The 15,766-nt window shown below is 42.7% G+C and overlaps 1 protein-coding gene across 3 annotated transcripts in view; it reads left to right on the top strand.

Moving 5' to 3' along the window:
- Nucleotides 1-15,491, top strand: part of LOC124776224 (ADP-ribosylation factor-like protein 13B) — a 213,328-nt gene extending 197,837 nt beyond the window's left edge. For all 3 annotated transcript variants that reach the window (XM_047251093.1, XM_047251085.1, XM_047251101.1), the window contains one exon: nucleotides 13,685-15,491. In XM_047251093.1, the coding sequence (XP_047107049.1) occupies nucleotides 13,685-13,767 (83 nt within the window). In that variant the 3' untranslated portion in view covers nucleotides 13,768-15,491. The remainder of the gene's footprint in view (nucleotides 1-13,684) is intronic.
- The last annotated feature ends 275 nt before the right edge of the window (nucleotides 15,492-15,766 follow it).

The raw sequence follows: 15,766 nt of genomic DNA, 5'->3' as shown, positions 1-15,766 counted from the left end.
AATGCCTATGGATGTTAGCCATCTCCAGGGCACATCCATCAAGACCAGTGCAACAATTTCAAAGGGGGAAAATTGTTGTGATTCGCCGATCATTCAAAGCACCGCCGCGCAATTACGTGCGTCCTCTACGTGCGGCGCTGTCTGCCAGCCATGCAGCAGCTGCGCCACCTAAGCGGCGAGCCGAGCAGCGGCTGCTAGACTGGGACTCAGTGCTCATTCGAATGCTAACATGTACACATGTCTTGCTTGTCAACTTACTCTGTGACTTATATGTGTTGTGTCGTTCTGAAATATATGTGTTAAACTTGACGTTATAACACACTGGCTACTAATCAGTGCCCATTTCATGTTCTGCTGTTCTTCAAACTGGTACTGAATTGATAGATCTTTCTGTTTGATGGGACAGTATGTGAGGATTTGCAGAAACCATAATTAAGATTTCAAGGAATTTCGAGGAAAAGCGGTGGGGGGGGGGGGGGGGGCAGGGGAGTTGCAGATTGTTAAGATCTGTGGTGTGGGTGATGCACACTTCAGTGAATGATGATTCCCAGGTTTAACTATAGAATACTTTTATTTTTGGCATAAGTTCACAGTGAGTTTGGCTCGACTGACAACTGAAAGATCATTTGTGATCACGTAAGAGTAACAGAAACAAAGTTCACTGGTGTAATGCTGGTTCAGTACAGAAGTCTCATCTTGAGTGACTGTAGGAGCAGTGTCTGTAGACTGTTGCACTGCGTGGCATACTGTGTCAGTGGGTGGAGACGGTGCAGTGTAGATCAGAGCATCCAGGCTGGTCTCGGCAAGTTCCGATTGATGGGCTACAAGGTGTAGTTGGCTTCTGGCCTGGAACTGAGAGAGCAATTGAGTGCTGCTGGTGGAAGCTTAAATATCCAGCAGGCAGAAGTATGTCTGCAATCATGTAACCTGCAGCTGGAATTTGTTATCTCAGCAGCAGCACTGTAAGCTTCCTGATGTGTGTGCTGTTCAGAAGCATGGGCTTGTGCCCCCCTGATGGCACCTGTAACAATCAGTGTATCAACAGACTGTTTGTAAACAGTACCATGTCCTCAACAGGCGACGCTCTTGTGATATTTGTAAAGAGTCTCCATAGGGGAGAGATGCCTACAAGTCAAGTGTAGGCAAACCCTTAGGGTCAAGATGTTGTGCTGGAAGAGTAATGTTGTCAGCCTATGACCAATATACAACACCCATTCCCCCTACAGAAGGTATCAAAATTGAGGAAAGCCGCAGATCCTGCATCTGAGCTTTGCTCGGGTGACGTGAAGGTCCAATGAGACAGGGAATCCAGAATAGCTGCAACCTAATCCCAGGAATCCAAGACCAGAGGTTGGGAAGCATTGGTGGCTACAGGGTGGTGGTGATGGTGGAAGAGGCTCTGGAGGCACTGGGAAACTGGGTGCTACACATGTGATGCCAAGAGCTCGGTGATAGCGTGATAGCAATATCAGAAGTGTTTTAAGTGGGCACTGATCAACCTGTGGATAGTGGTCAGTGGATGTGAGAGGATTGGAGAGGGGTGAGAGTGGTAAGCACAATAGGCCATTAAGGAGCACTATAGGTGCACATAGGGAGTGTGTGAGGTGCACATGAGGAGTGCGTTGGTGCACATGACCAGCACATTTGTGTGCAAGAGGAGCATTTATGTGCATTTGAGGAGCACATTGGTGTGCATCAGGAGCATAGTTATGTGGCATGGAGCCTGGAGGTAGAGAGACCAGAAGCTGGCTGGAGAGAGGCCAGGGGACAGTGGATAGGTTGTCACTATGATAGGTACAGGAGCACAGGACGAATGTGGGCCAGCCCTAACACATTTTCAAGCTATACAAGCCACCTTTGACAACCATCCCTCATGACTTTCTTTCAGTACGGACAGCTATACCAGTGATGAAACATCCCATGTGACACTGTCTGACAACTGGCTGTGATCTCCAGAAACATAATAAGAATAGTGAACAAACACTAGGTAATCCATGTCCAAAAGTACAGAAAAGGTACTCGCAGCTTGAAGGTGCCAATCACATGAAACAGTATCAAACATGAGCAATAAAGCAGTGTCTCCTATGAGACTAGAGTGTAGCAGGTAACTCATTGTCACCACTGTCAGGCCCCTGTGAGGGATGCACGCTTTAGTGAATGATGATTCCCAGATTGAACTTAAGAATACTTTGTTTGTGCCACAAGTTCACAATAAGTTTGGTTCAACGAACTACTGAAAGCAGTACATTTACACATAAAAGTAACATATATAAAGTCTACTGGCGTAATACCAATTCCATTGAGCAGCCTCATCCCGTGTAGCTCTAGGAGGTAGGTCCAAAGGGTGTCGTGCCATGTGCTATCCCGTGAAGCTGTGCAGAGATGGCCCAGTGTAGTTTTCTCGATAGCAGCACTGCTGGTTTCCTGATGCAAGCGTCTCGGGAGTGAGGCTGGTGGCGGCTGTAACAATCAGTGTATCAGCAGACTGTTTGTAAAATATGTCATGTCAACGACATGCAGTGCCTGTTGGGCAAGGGTAGGGCAAACCTACTGGCTGAAGATGTGCTGGGCACATAACACAGTCGACCTACGACTGATGTACAATAGAGATGCCTTGCTCTGCACTTTGCTGGTATACCATCGTATTACACTTTTATGTTCTGTGAAATGAACAACTTTATATTTTTCTACATTAATTGTTGAGTTTTTGTACCAGACACCCGGTTCCGCTGTGACAGTTCTAGAGTCATTCAAAGGAAGTCTACGGCCAACACCACATAAATACCCAGATCATGTAGTACTAGTTGGAGGTGACTTTAAGCTGCTGAGTATAGACTGGCGTATCTATGATTCATTGTGGAAGGTTCGGACAGACAGTCATGCGAAATACTTTTGAACATATTTTCTGAAAACTGATGTCATTATAGCAACTATGATTACAAATGTTAATAAATCAGCCAAGAAGGCTATGAGAGTGTTTCTGTAGATAGATCAGATAAACACTTATTAACATCTCACTTAGACAGTGAATTGGCATACTTAGTTCCAGTAAGATGGATGTAGAGGAATTATGGGCAAAGTTTATGGCGACTGTAAATCATGGCCTGGAGAGGTATGTCCATGTGCAAAGCATACAACAACTACCAAGAAAATTCTAGTTGTATGTAAGGCTTCCATTCAGTTCTTTGTTGACCAGTCTGGTGTGGCAGTTGAAGATAGGAAAGTGAAAGCCAAAGTTTTAAATTTCACATTCAAGAAATTGTTCACACTGGACAATCATACAAACATACAATTATTCGATGATTGGACAGACTCCTCTATGGATGATATAGTAATAAGCATATCTGGCATAGGGAAACAACTGAAAAATTTGAAAGCAAATAAATCACCAGGTCTGGAAGGAATCCCAGTTTGATTTTACAAAGAGTACTCTATGGCATTGGCCCATTACATAGCTTGCTTTTATCATGAATATCTCATGCAGCACGAAGTCTCAAGCAAATGGAAAAAAGTGCAGGTGACTCTAGTATATAAGAAGATAAAAGAACACACATGCAGAATTACAGAACAATATCCCTAACTTCTGTTTGCCGCAGAATCCTTGAATATATTCTCAGTTCAAATGTGATAAACTTTCTTAAAACTGAGAAGCTTATGTCCATGAATCAACATGGTTTTAGAAAGTATCACCGGTGCAAAACTCAGCTTGCCCTTTTCTAACATGATATACTGAGAACTATGGATAAGGGCAACAAGCAGATTCCATATTTCTAGATTTCCGGAAATTTGACACAGTGTCCCATTGCAGGCTGTTAACGAAGGTACAAGCATATGGAATATGTTCACAGATACATGAGTGGCTCAAAGACTTCTTCAGTAATAGAACCCAGTATGTTGTCCTTGATGGAGAGTGTTCATCAGAGACAAGGGTACGTCAGGAGTGCCCCAGGAAAGTGTGATAGGACCACAGTTGTTCTCTGTACACACAAATGATTTGGCAGACAGGGTGGGCATCAGTCTTCAGTTGTTTGCTGATGATACTGTGGTGTATGGTAAGGTGTCGAAGTTGACTGACTGTAGGAGGGTACAAGATGAATTAGACAAAATTGCCAGTTGGTGTGATGAATGGCAGCTAGCCCTAAATGTGGAAAAATGTAATTTATTGCAGGTGAGTAGCAAGATCAAACCTGTAATGTATGAATACAGTATTACTAGTGTCCACCTTGACACAATCAAGTCATTTAAATGTCTGGCCATAATGCTGCAAAGCGATGCGAGGTGGAATGGGCATGTGAGAACTGTGGTAGTTAAGATGAATGGTTGACTTCAGTTTATTGGGAGAATTTTAGGAAAGAGTGGTTCACTTGTAAAGGAGGCCACATATAGGATGCTCGTGTCACCTATTCTTGAGTACTACTTGAGTGTTTGGGATCCATGCCACGTCAGATTGAAGAAAGACATCGAAGCAGTTCTGAGGTGGGCTGCTAGATTTATTACTGGTAGATTAAAACAACATGTAAGCATTACGGAACTCAAATGGGAATCCCTGGAAGGAAGGAGATGTTTTTTTTGAGAAACATTATTGAGGAAATTTAGAGAACTGGCATTTGAAGCTGACTGCCGAATGATTCTACTGCCGCCAACATCCATTGGACTTAAGGACCATGAAGATAAGTACGAGAAATTATGGTACTCTATTTTCAAGTGGAACAGGAAAGTAAATGACAACCAGTGGTACAGGTTACTCTCTGCCACACACGGTGACTTGTGTAGTATCTATGTAGATGTAGATATAGATGTAAATTAAGAGTTAGTTGCCAGACTTTGCATGAGGTTATTTATCTCTTAACTGTATATTATGGTCTTTCATACATGCTAGAATTTTCTCATAAATAATGAATCATCTGTGAGAAGCCTGGTTTCCAACTAATACTACCATCTAATTCAGTAATACATAACCAATTACATTCCCCTGGAGCACACACAATATTACTTCATCGTCTATTAATGACTCTTTGTTCATAATAATGTGTTGTTCCTGCCTGCCAGGATATTTAAATCCAATCACAAACTTATATTTAAAAACAAAGATGATGTGACTTACCATACGAAAGTGCTGGCAGTCGATAGAAACACAAACAAACACATACATTCACACAAAATTCTAGCTTTTGCAACCAATGGTTGCTTCGTCAGGAAAGAGGGAAGGAGAGGGAAAGACGAAAGGATGTGGGTTTTAAGGGAGAGGGTAAGGAGTCATTCCAATCCCGGGAGCGGAAAGACTTACCTTAGGGTGAAAAAAGGACAGGTATACACTCGCACACACACACAAATCCATCCGCACATACACAGACACAAGCAGACATTTGTAAAGGCAAAGAGTTTCGGCAGAGATGTCAGTAGAGGCGGAAGTACAGAGGCAAAGATGTTGTTGAAAGACAGGTGAGGTATGAGCGGCAGCAACTTGAAATTAGCGGAGGTTGAGGCCTGGCGGATAACGAGAAGAGAGGATATACTGAAGGGCAAGTTCCCATCTCCGGAGTTCTGAAAGGTTGGTGTTAGTGGGAAGTATCCAGATAATCCGGACGGTGTAACACTGTGCCAAGGTGAGCTGGCCATGCACCAAGGCATGTTTAGCCACAGGGTGATCCTCATTACCAACAAACACTGTCTGCCTGTGTCCATTCATGCGAATTGACAGTTTGTTGCTGGTCATTCCCACATAGAAAGCTTCACAGTGTAGGCAGGTCAGTTGGTAAATCACGTTGGTGCTTTCACACGTGGCTCTGCCTTTGATCGTGTACACCTTCCAGGTTACAGGACTGGAGTAGGTGGTGGTGGGAGGGTGCATTGGACAGGTTTTACACAGGGGGCGGTTACAAGGGTAGGAGCCAGATGATAAGGAAGGTGGTTTGGGTATTTCATAGGGATGAACTAAGAGGTTACGAAGGTTAGGTGGACGGTGGAAAGACACTCTTGGTGGAATGGGAAGGATTTCATGAAGGATGGATCTCATTTCAGGGCAGGATTTGAGGAAATCGTATCCCTGCTGGAGAGCCACATTCAGAGTCTGATCCAGTCCCGGAAGGTATCCTGTCACAAGTGGGGCACTTTTGTGGTTCTTCTGTGGGAGGTTCTGGATTTGAGGGGACGAGGAAGTGGCTCTGGTTATTTGCTTCTGTACCAGGTCGGGAGGGTAGTTGCGGGATGTGAAAGCTGTTTTCAGGTTGTTGGCGTAATGGTTTAGGGATTCCGGACTGGAGCAGATTCATTTGCCACGAAGACCTAGGCTGTAGGGAAGGGACTGTTTGATGTGGAATGGGTGGCAGCTGTCATAATGGAGGTACTGTTGCTTGTTGGTGGGTTTGATGTGGACGGACGTGTGAAGCTGGCCATTGGACAGATGGAGGTCAACGTCAAGGAAAGTGGCATGGGATTTGGAGTAGGACCAGGTGAATCTGATGGAACCAAAGGAGTTGAGGTTGGAGAGGAAACTCTGGAGTTCTTCTTCATTGTGAGTCTCTCCCCATATATATATATATATATATATATATATATATATATATATATATATATATATATATATTCATTTTAGCCTCACGTTACATTTTCCACCTTCTAATGCCATGTCACCCTCATAACACCCCCATAATGACCCCATTAAGTTTTATTTACATTCCCTCTGCAAACATGCCTTCGCCCTAGCCAGATTACGCTCCCATATTTTATTTTCTCAGGCTTGTCTGACATTTGGCATTACCCCCAAAGGCCTCACACTTAAAGTTCCCATCTCTGGCTGCAACCCTTCTTTCCCTTCTTTCCATCAGTCCCTATACCAGTTCCAAACTGAACAATCCATTGCCCTCACCCACCTAATCCTTCACCTACACATCAACTCAGCCAATGAACACACCCGTCAACTCCTATCCTTAATAAAAGTCCTCAATCTTTCCTCTCCCACATCCACACCGGCTGTTCAAAGCATCCTCCTACAGGCCAACCGCAAATTAGAACAGCATGCCACCATCCACCTCAAAAAATTATCCAATCTCTTGGTTTCCCACCTCCGGAAAGGCAACTCACTCACCCTTCACAACCTTTCCAGCAAACCTCAACCTCCTCTCATTGCACACAAACCCAGTCTCTCCCATCTACTCAATTTCCCACTTCCAGCTCCACTCCCTCCAAAACCTCAAAATTCCAATCAACGCAATCTGGAACCACAACACCCCAATTCAGTAGTTAACCTTTCCTCCAAACCTCTCTCCCAATCCGAAACCTCTGTCCTATCCAAAGGCCTCACCTTCAGCCCCACTCCCAGATTCAACCAAACAGCCCTCATTAAAGATTTACTGTCCTACACTCGTACTCTCTGCTGGAAATATCACTTTGCCACGAAGAAAAATGATCCTAATCCTACTCCTAATGATCCAACTCCACAAGACACTATCCAAATTGAACCCTGCCTGGAACAGTTCCGTCCTCCATCACAGCGGGACCCACCTCCTCTTCCTCAAAATCACCCTCTCCAAACTTTCCAGGAATTTCTGACTTCCAGCCTTGCTTCTCAATCCTTCTTAAAAAAACCTTAATCCTACTCCCAACATCACCACTGCTGAAGCCCAAGCTATCCGTGATCTGAAGGCTGACCGATCCATCGTCATTCTTCCGGCGGACAAGGGTTCCACAACTGTGGTACTTGATCGTCGGGAGTATGTGGCTGAGAGACTGCGTCAGCTTTCAGACAACACCACATACAAAGTTTGCCAAGGTAATCCCATTCCTGATGTCCAGGCAGAGCTTCAAGGAATCCTCAGAACCTTAGGCCCCCTACAAAACCTTTCACCTGACTCCATCAACCTCCTGCCCCACCGACACACCACACCCCTACCTTCTACTTTCTTCCTAAAATTCACAAACCCAATCATCCCGGCCGCCCCATTGTAGCTGGTTACCGAGCCCCCACAGAACGTATCTCTGCGTACGTAGATCAACACCTTCAACCCATTACATGCAGTCTCCCATCCTTCATCAAAGACACCAACCACTTTCTCGAACGCCTGGAATCCTTACCCAATCTATTACCCCCGGAAACCATCCTTGTAACCATTGATGCCACTTCCTTATACACAAATATTCCGCACGTCCAGGGCCTCGCTGCGATGGAGCACTTCCTTTCATGCCGATCACCTGCCACCCTACCTAAAACCTCTTTCCTCATTACCTGACCCACAACTTCTTCACTTTTGAAGGCCAGACATACCAACAATTAAAGGGAACAGCCATGGGTGCCAGGATGGCCCCCTCGTACGCCAACCTATTCATGGGTCGCTTAGAGGAAGCCTTCTTGGTTACCCAGGCCTGCAAACCCAAAGTTTGGTACAGCTTTATTGATGACATCTTCATGATCTGGACTCACAGTGAAGAAGAACTCCAGAGTTTCCTCTCCAACCTCAACTCCTTTGGTTCCATCAGATTCACCTGGTCCTACTCCAAATCCCATGCCGCTTTCCTTGATGTTGACCTCCATCTGTCCAATGGCCAGCTTCACACGTCCGTCCACATCAAACCCACCAACAAGCAACAGTACCTCCATTATGACAGCTGCCACCCATTCCACATCAAACGGTCCCTTCCCTACAGCCTAGGTCTTCGTGGCAAATGAATCTGCTCCAGTCCGGAATCCCTAAACCATTACGCCAACAACCTGAAAACAGCTTTCACATCCCGCAACTACCCTCCTGACCTGGTACAGAAGCAAATAACCAGAGCCACTTCCTCGTCCCCTCAAACCCAGAACCTCCCACAGAAGAACCACAAAAGTGCCCCACTTGTGACAGGATACCTTCCGGGACTGGATCAGACTCTGAATGTGGCTCTCCAGCAGGGATACGACTTCCTCAAATCCTGCCCTGAAATGAGATCCATCCTTCATGAAATCCTCCCCATTCCACCAAGAGTGTCTTTCCACCGTCCACCTAACCTTCATAACCTCTTAGTTCATCCCTATGAAATACCCAAACCACCTTCCTTACCCTCTGGCTCCTACCCTTGTAACTGCCCCCGGTGTAAAATCTGTCCAATGCACCCTCCCACCACCACCTACTCCAGTCCTGTAACCCGGAAGGTGTACACGACCAAAGGCAGAGCCACGTGTGAAAGCACCCACGTGATTTATCAACTGACCTGCCTACACTGTGAAGCTTTCTATGTGGGAATGACCAGCAACAAACTGTCAATTCGCAAGAATGGACACAGGCAGACAGTGTTTGTTGGTAACGAGGATCACCCTGTGGCTAAACATGCCTTGGTGCACGGCCAGCACATCTTAGCACAGTGTTACACCATCCCGGTTATCTGGATACTTCCCACTAACACCAACCTGTCAGAACTCCAGAGATGGGAACTTGCCCTTCAGTATATCCTCTCTTCTCGTTATCCGCCAGGCCTCAACCTCCGCTAATTTCAAGTTGCCGCCGCTCGTACCTCACCTGTCTTTCAACAACATCTTTGCCTCTGTACTTCCACCTCGACTGACATCTCTGCCGAAACTCTTTGCCTTTACAAATGTCTGCTTGTGTCTGTGTATGTGCGGATGGACATGTGTGTGTGCTCGCGCGAGTGTATACCTGTCCTTTTTTCCCCCTAAGGTAAGTCTTTCTGCTCCCGGGATTGGAATGACTCCTTACCCTCTCCCTTAAAACCCACATCCTTTTGTCTTTCCCTCTCCTTCCCTCTTTCCTGACGAAGCAACCATTGGTTGCGAAAGCTAGAATTTTGTGTGTATGTATGTGTTTGTTTGTGTTTCTATCGACCTGCCAGCGCTTTCGTATGGTAAGTCACATCATCTTTGATTTAAACATATTTTTCCCGCGTGGAATGTTTCCCTCTATTATATTCAATCACAAACTTAGTTAGATACACTATATCAACATGTTTTCTTTAGAAGGTGTTGGTATGGTACTGCATCAAAATATTTTCAAGAGTGTATCTGTAGCACTGAGGGTATCATGGGAGAAGACCAGTAGTTGACTTTCAAATGTTCAATGATGAAATGAAATTTCCTGGCAGATTGAAACTATGTGCCAGACCGGGACTCGAACCTAGGACCCAGTAGTGTAAGTTAGCTGGAGAATGTCAGTTTTGTGAGGTAAGTGATGAGGTACTTGTGGGAGTAACACTGTGCCAGGTTCGATTACTGGTCTGGCACAAAGTTTTAGTCTACCAGAAAGTTTCATATCAGCGTGCACTCTGCTGCAGAGTGAAAATTTGTTCTAGAATCAATGATGACAATTTCTGTGGGGAAGGTTGTTTTGTTCTAGGTGGGTCATAACATTTGAACTCAAAATTTTTACTAGTATTCTGGCTCAGACAGATTATTCAGGCAGAGGTGAGTGAAACAGTATAGTAATTCTGCATGTCATTTCTCCTTTTTTATTTATAAATATGACCTGTGCTCATTTCCAGTCATAGGGAACATTTCTGTGCTTAAGGAATCTTCCATGAATTATAGTGAAGAGAGATACTTAATCTGTTCCAAATTCTGTTTAGAATTTTACAGTATCTTGGGGTTTTATTGATATTTAGCTATTCAGATGGAAAAGACTCACCGTCATTCCAGATGTGCCAGAAAGTTACTATGAAAGCAAAGAGAGCTTCGTCTCAGATTTAAGTGAACTGAAAGCATGTTAGACAAGCAGAAGCTGACTGAAGACAAAATGAGAATGAGGAGACGGCTGCAAAAAGCATTTAATTAGTTCCAAAGTCAAATTTTACCAAACAATCTAACAATAAATTCTAAGCCGTTTTGATCTTACATTAAGTCAGAGAGTGGATTGAAATCATCTGTTCAATCCTCAGTGACCATACTGGTGTTGAGACAAAGTTGATAGAGGAGAATGACAAAATACTGAATTTGGTCTTCCAAAATTGTTCCACTGTGGAAGGTCGTAATACAGTTCCTCCTTTTAATCGCTACACAAGTGCTGAAATGGCAGATACTGGGATAAATAATCATGAATAGATAATCATCTAAACCTGCTCAGCAGTGGAAAAGCAAATCAACCATATGAGATACCTGTGAGGGTCTACAAAAAGGAACTTGATTCTCTTCTGCAGTAGTTTATCATCAGTCACTGGAGCAGTGAAGGGTACCTAGTGATTTTAAAAAAGCACATGTCACATATGCTTTCAAGAAAAGTCATCAAAAACTGTACATAATTGTAGATTTATTTTGCTGATGTTGATTTAGAAAATGTTTTATTTTCATGCATTGTGATGTTCGTGGAGAATGAAAATATCCCCTATAAAAATAAACATGAATTCTGCAAATATCGATTTTGCAAAACATAGCTTGCTCTAGAATGAGATTTTCACTCTGCAGCGGAGTGCGCGCTGATATGAAACTCCCTGGCAGATTAAAACTGTGCGCTGGACCGAGACTCGAACTCAGGACCTTTGCCTTTTGTGGGCAAGTGCTCTACCATCTGAGCTACCCAAGCATGACTCACGACCCGTCCTCACAGCTTTACTTCCACCAGTACCTCGTCTCCTACCTTCCAAACTTCACAGAATCTCTCCTGCGAACCAGGCAGAACTAGCACTCCTGGAAGAAAGGATATTGCAGAGACATGGCTTAGCCACAGCCTGGGGGATGCTTCCAGAATGAGATTTTCACTCTGCAGTGGAGTGTGCGCTGATATGAAACTTCGTGGCAGATTAAAACTGGCAAGCTTCTGTGAAGTTTGGAAGGTGGAAGACCAGGTACTGGTGGAAGTAGAGCTGTGAGGACAGGGCGTGAGTCATGCTTGGGTAGCTCAGATGGTACAGCACTTGCCCACGAAAGGCAAAGGTCCCGAGTTCGAGTCTCGGTCTGGCACACAGTTTTAATCTGCCAGGAAGTTTCATAACTTGCTCAGTTCATCCATGAGGTCTGTGGTTGGCACTGTAAAAAAAGGTGCTCAGGTTGATGCCATGTTCCTTTACTTCCTGGAAAGCATTCATTATATTTTTGCACTGTTGTTTATTGAACAAAATACAAGCTTATGAATTACTGGTCCAGACTGGTGATTGGATACAGGAGTTGCTTGCAGACAGAACTCAACGTATCATTTTCAATAGAACAAACTCCACAAAGATAATTTCAGGAGTACCTCAAGGAAAATTTATGGGACTGCTTCTATTTACATATTAATGAGTGCAAAATAATGGAAGCTCAGGGAGGCATTCTGCAGATGATACTGTTGTTTATGGAATGAGACTGTATTGAAATGCAGGTAGATGATTGATGCAGGGACTGGCATATGACCCTGAATGTAAATAAAAGTAACATATTGCACATGAATAGACAAAGAGATTCACTTCAGTATGATTACACTATTACTGGCAAATCACAGGAAATAATAATTACCCCAAAGTACCTATGCATAACCCTATGGAATGACCATATAAAACAAATTGTAAGGAAATCAGAAATCAGATGTCACATTGAGAGTCATTGGGAGAATTATTAGAAAACATAATGCATTCACGAAGGAAGTGTCTAACGAAACACTCTTTCAGTTGATTCTTGAGCACTGTTCATCAGTTTGGGACCTTTGCCAAGTTCGATCAAAAGAAGAAGAGGTCCAACTCAGAGTGGCTTGTTTCATAATGGGATCATTTATTCAGCATGAGAGCATTATGGAGATTCTCACCAAACTCTGATGGCAGATGCTACAAGAGAGATTTTATGTATCAAGGAGAGGTTCACTGTTGACATTTCGAGAGCACGTGTTCCAGGGTGAGTCGGGCAACATATTTCTTCCTCCTACATACATCTCACAAAATGATCATGATGAGAAAATTATAGTTCATGCACAGCTTTACCAGCAGTCATTCTTCCTAAGCACCATTCACAAATGGAACAGGATAGAGGGTTGATAACGGTAGCGGAATTACTCTTTAGCAAACACCATAAAGTGACTGGCAGAATATAGATGTAGACGTAGATGTAGATGCATGCAGTTGTCAGTAAAATTAGAGTGTCTCATGCCTATGTACTGCATCATGCAGTGTCAGATTGGTGTTTCAGTGTACCTCATTGCCTACATAAGTACACTATACAGTCCATACAGGACAAGCACATAGCAAGCCAGAAGGCTGTCATTGGCACTAGTGAACCTGTTGTAACAATCTGAAATATGAATGGATACATTCTATCTATCCTTTCTTGTCTTTTTCTGCCTGTACCACTAATTCCACTAATTCTCTCTCATTCTAATTCAGTTCACTTCTCTCTCATATTCTGCCACCTAACTTTCATGATTTTTATCACTACAAATCCACAGCTTTGCCTTCACCATTGAGAGCTACTTGTTTAACTCGCTTACCTTCTAAAACGTTCTCCCGTGCCCTATCCCCCTCTGTGTTGCCCTACTTCTGTCATCCCTCCCCCCCTCCCCCCCCCTCCCCGTTCATCTCCTTGGATTATTACTCATCAAGGGTTAGGGTTGACAGGGATCTGTATCCAGTTGTATACAAGTGTGTGTGTGTATGCAGAACTAGAAGAAGTGTGAAAGGTCAAACTCTACAAGTTATCATCTAATCTTTCTGTAGACCTATGCACCACCTACTGTTTGTCTGCAGGTAAGAGATTGAAGGTTTTTAGATTTTAATCTCTACATTGTAGATTTTTATCTTTCAGATTCTGCATGGGATCTGGATAAATCCTTGGAAGTTGTCCCAGCACCAGAAGGAACTGCTGCTCAGAAGGAAGAAAAGAGTTAGCTGAAGAAACATGAATGAAGTATATCATTCAAAAAGAAAAATATGGCCTAGCCATGAGTTGAGAGACACATGTTCATACTTATTTTTACACATATTTATAAGCAGTGACTCTAGTCATAATATTTAGGAGTTTTTGGAGTGAAGTTCTTTTAAAAAATGTTTACTCTCGTGAAAATTTTAACAAACATTTGCATCTATTTTTGTACTGCACAAAAGTTTCTGTAAGCAAGTAAGGGAAGTTTAATACTCATAATATTTTCAGAACATTGGACACTGTTGTTGTAAATTTCACAGGCCTTACAGGTTACAAGGTTGAACAAAGCTCTAAATAATATTTGCTTTCATGGTTTTTAAGTTGGATCGTGTTTCAAAAAAGGCATGAAGATTCACCCGTGAATTTCATTTCCTACCATGTAATGTAGTAAAAACTAACTTCAGATTTTCATGCACTCCAAGGGATAAGACATATAACTGATTCTTTATGTGAAACATGTTCACAATTCTTAACTGAATGTCTTTTGTAAGATGTTTAATGCATTTCATTGTAATTTGAAAAATTTGTTACAGTTTTTGGAGAACATTTGTTACCCATGTTCAGTATAGTGTTAAAAAATGGTTTCTGTCCATTGAAACAGGTTATTAAAACAAGTTATTATTTTACATTTGAAAAGCGTTGGTGGGCAAAAAAACTCAATACATGAAGTAAACACTGAATCTGAAATGTATGGAACAGGTGGAAAATGAAGGAAGAAAGTTTCTTTATTGCATTTTGGGGAAGGATAATAAGTTACATAGTTAACTAGTGAGAGATACCAATGGAAGGGAGACAGAATTAAAAGAGCAATGTATAATTAGACACCAAAAATCTGTTACTAAAAGTTTCTTGTAACTGTAATGTAAGACACCTGTCCAGTCAATAGACTTCATATTTACTACAATCTGCTGCTGTGCCTGTGTGTCCAACTATTTTGCCTGTACAGAAACCTATCATCATACTTGGTGTAACCATGTATTTTCTTGTCATTTTTTTCTTTTCATTTCATGTACCTGTTGTGTCATTGGCAGTTCACAGATCTGATAATGACCTTCATGCATCATGTTACTTACTCGTTATTTATAACTAACTAAGTCTGCAACTGGTGTTAGGTGATCACAACATACATTCCAAAAAAGTTGTCAAGGCTTCTCACATCAAACAGTTCCAAATGTTACCACCATTAAAATTAGAGAATTCTCAAGCACATTACATGTGTATTTGGCAAAGATATCTATACATTCCTTGTGAATAAACAGTGGAAAGAAACTATTTATTGCGCCATCTTCTCAGATTAACAACAATATATCAAATGCAATGTAATTTCCTTTATGTATGGTGGTTTAATCCCAGGGGTTTACTGGATCATAATCTTTTATAACTGGACCATTTTGTTGCCCCTGCCTCTTTACATTAATTGGTACACCACACTGGTTGCGTAGTACCATCACCTTTCTTAAATCTAGAAATAAAAATTCTTCATCCTTGGGAGTCTTTCCTGTTAACAATTCAGGAGATTGATTCTTTATAACATTTTGCACCATTTAAGTTATTAACTGGAGTACAGTGTTGAATTTGGTCATTCACCTCTTTATTGTTGTTATATAAGATTTCATGTGTACCATGCCAATTTTATGTTTACATCATCTGAAACTATGCCTTTCAACAATTCATACACACCCCCTCACCCTCTCCTCCCTCCCACCCACCCATCCACCCCCCCCCCCCCCCCCCACACACACACACACACGATCATGAGAAAATGTTTGTGTGTGTGTGTGTGTGTGTGTGTGTGTGTGTGTGTGTGTGTGTGTGTGTGTGGACAGATGTTAAATCACCATTTGTATCACCATCTATACCAAATTCATTGTAAAATTTCTGGATGAAATCAAAAGCCACATTTTGTAGAAATATGGATAACAGGCACATATGGTATAATAAATTAGGGTAAAAGTAAAAAGTGTT

Source organism: Schistocerca piceifrons, chromosome 1, assembly GCF_021461385.2.
Source record: "Schistocerca piceifrons isolate TAMUIC-IGC-003096 chromosome 1, iqSchPice1.1, whole genome shotgun sequence".
Lineage (NCBI taxonomy): Eukaryota > Metazoa > Arthropoda > Insecta > Orthoptera > Acrididae > Schistocerca > Schistocerca piceifrons.
The sequence above is the reverse complement of the archived record's forward strand: the minus strand, read 5'-3'. Positions and strand labels throughout refer to the sequence as shown.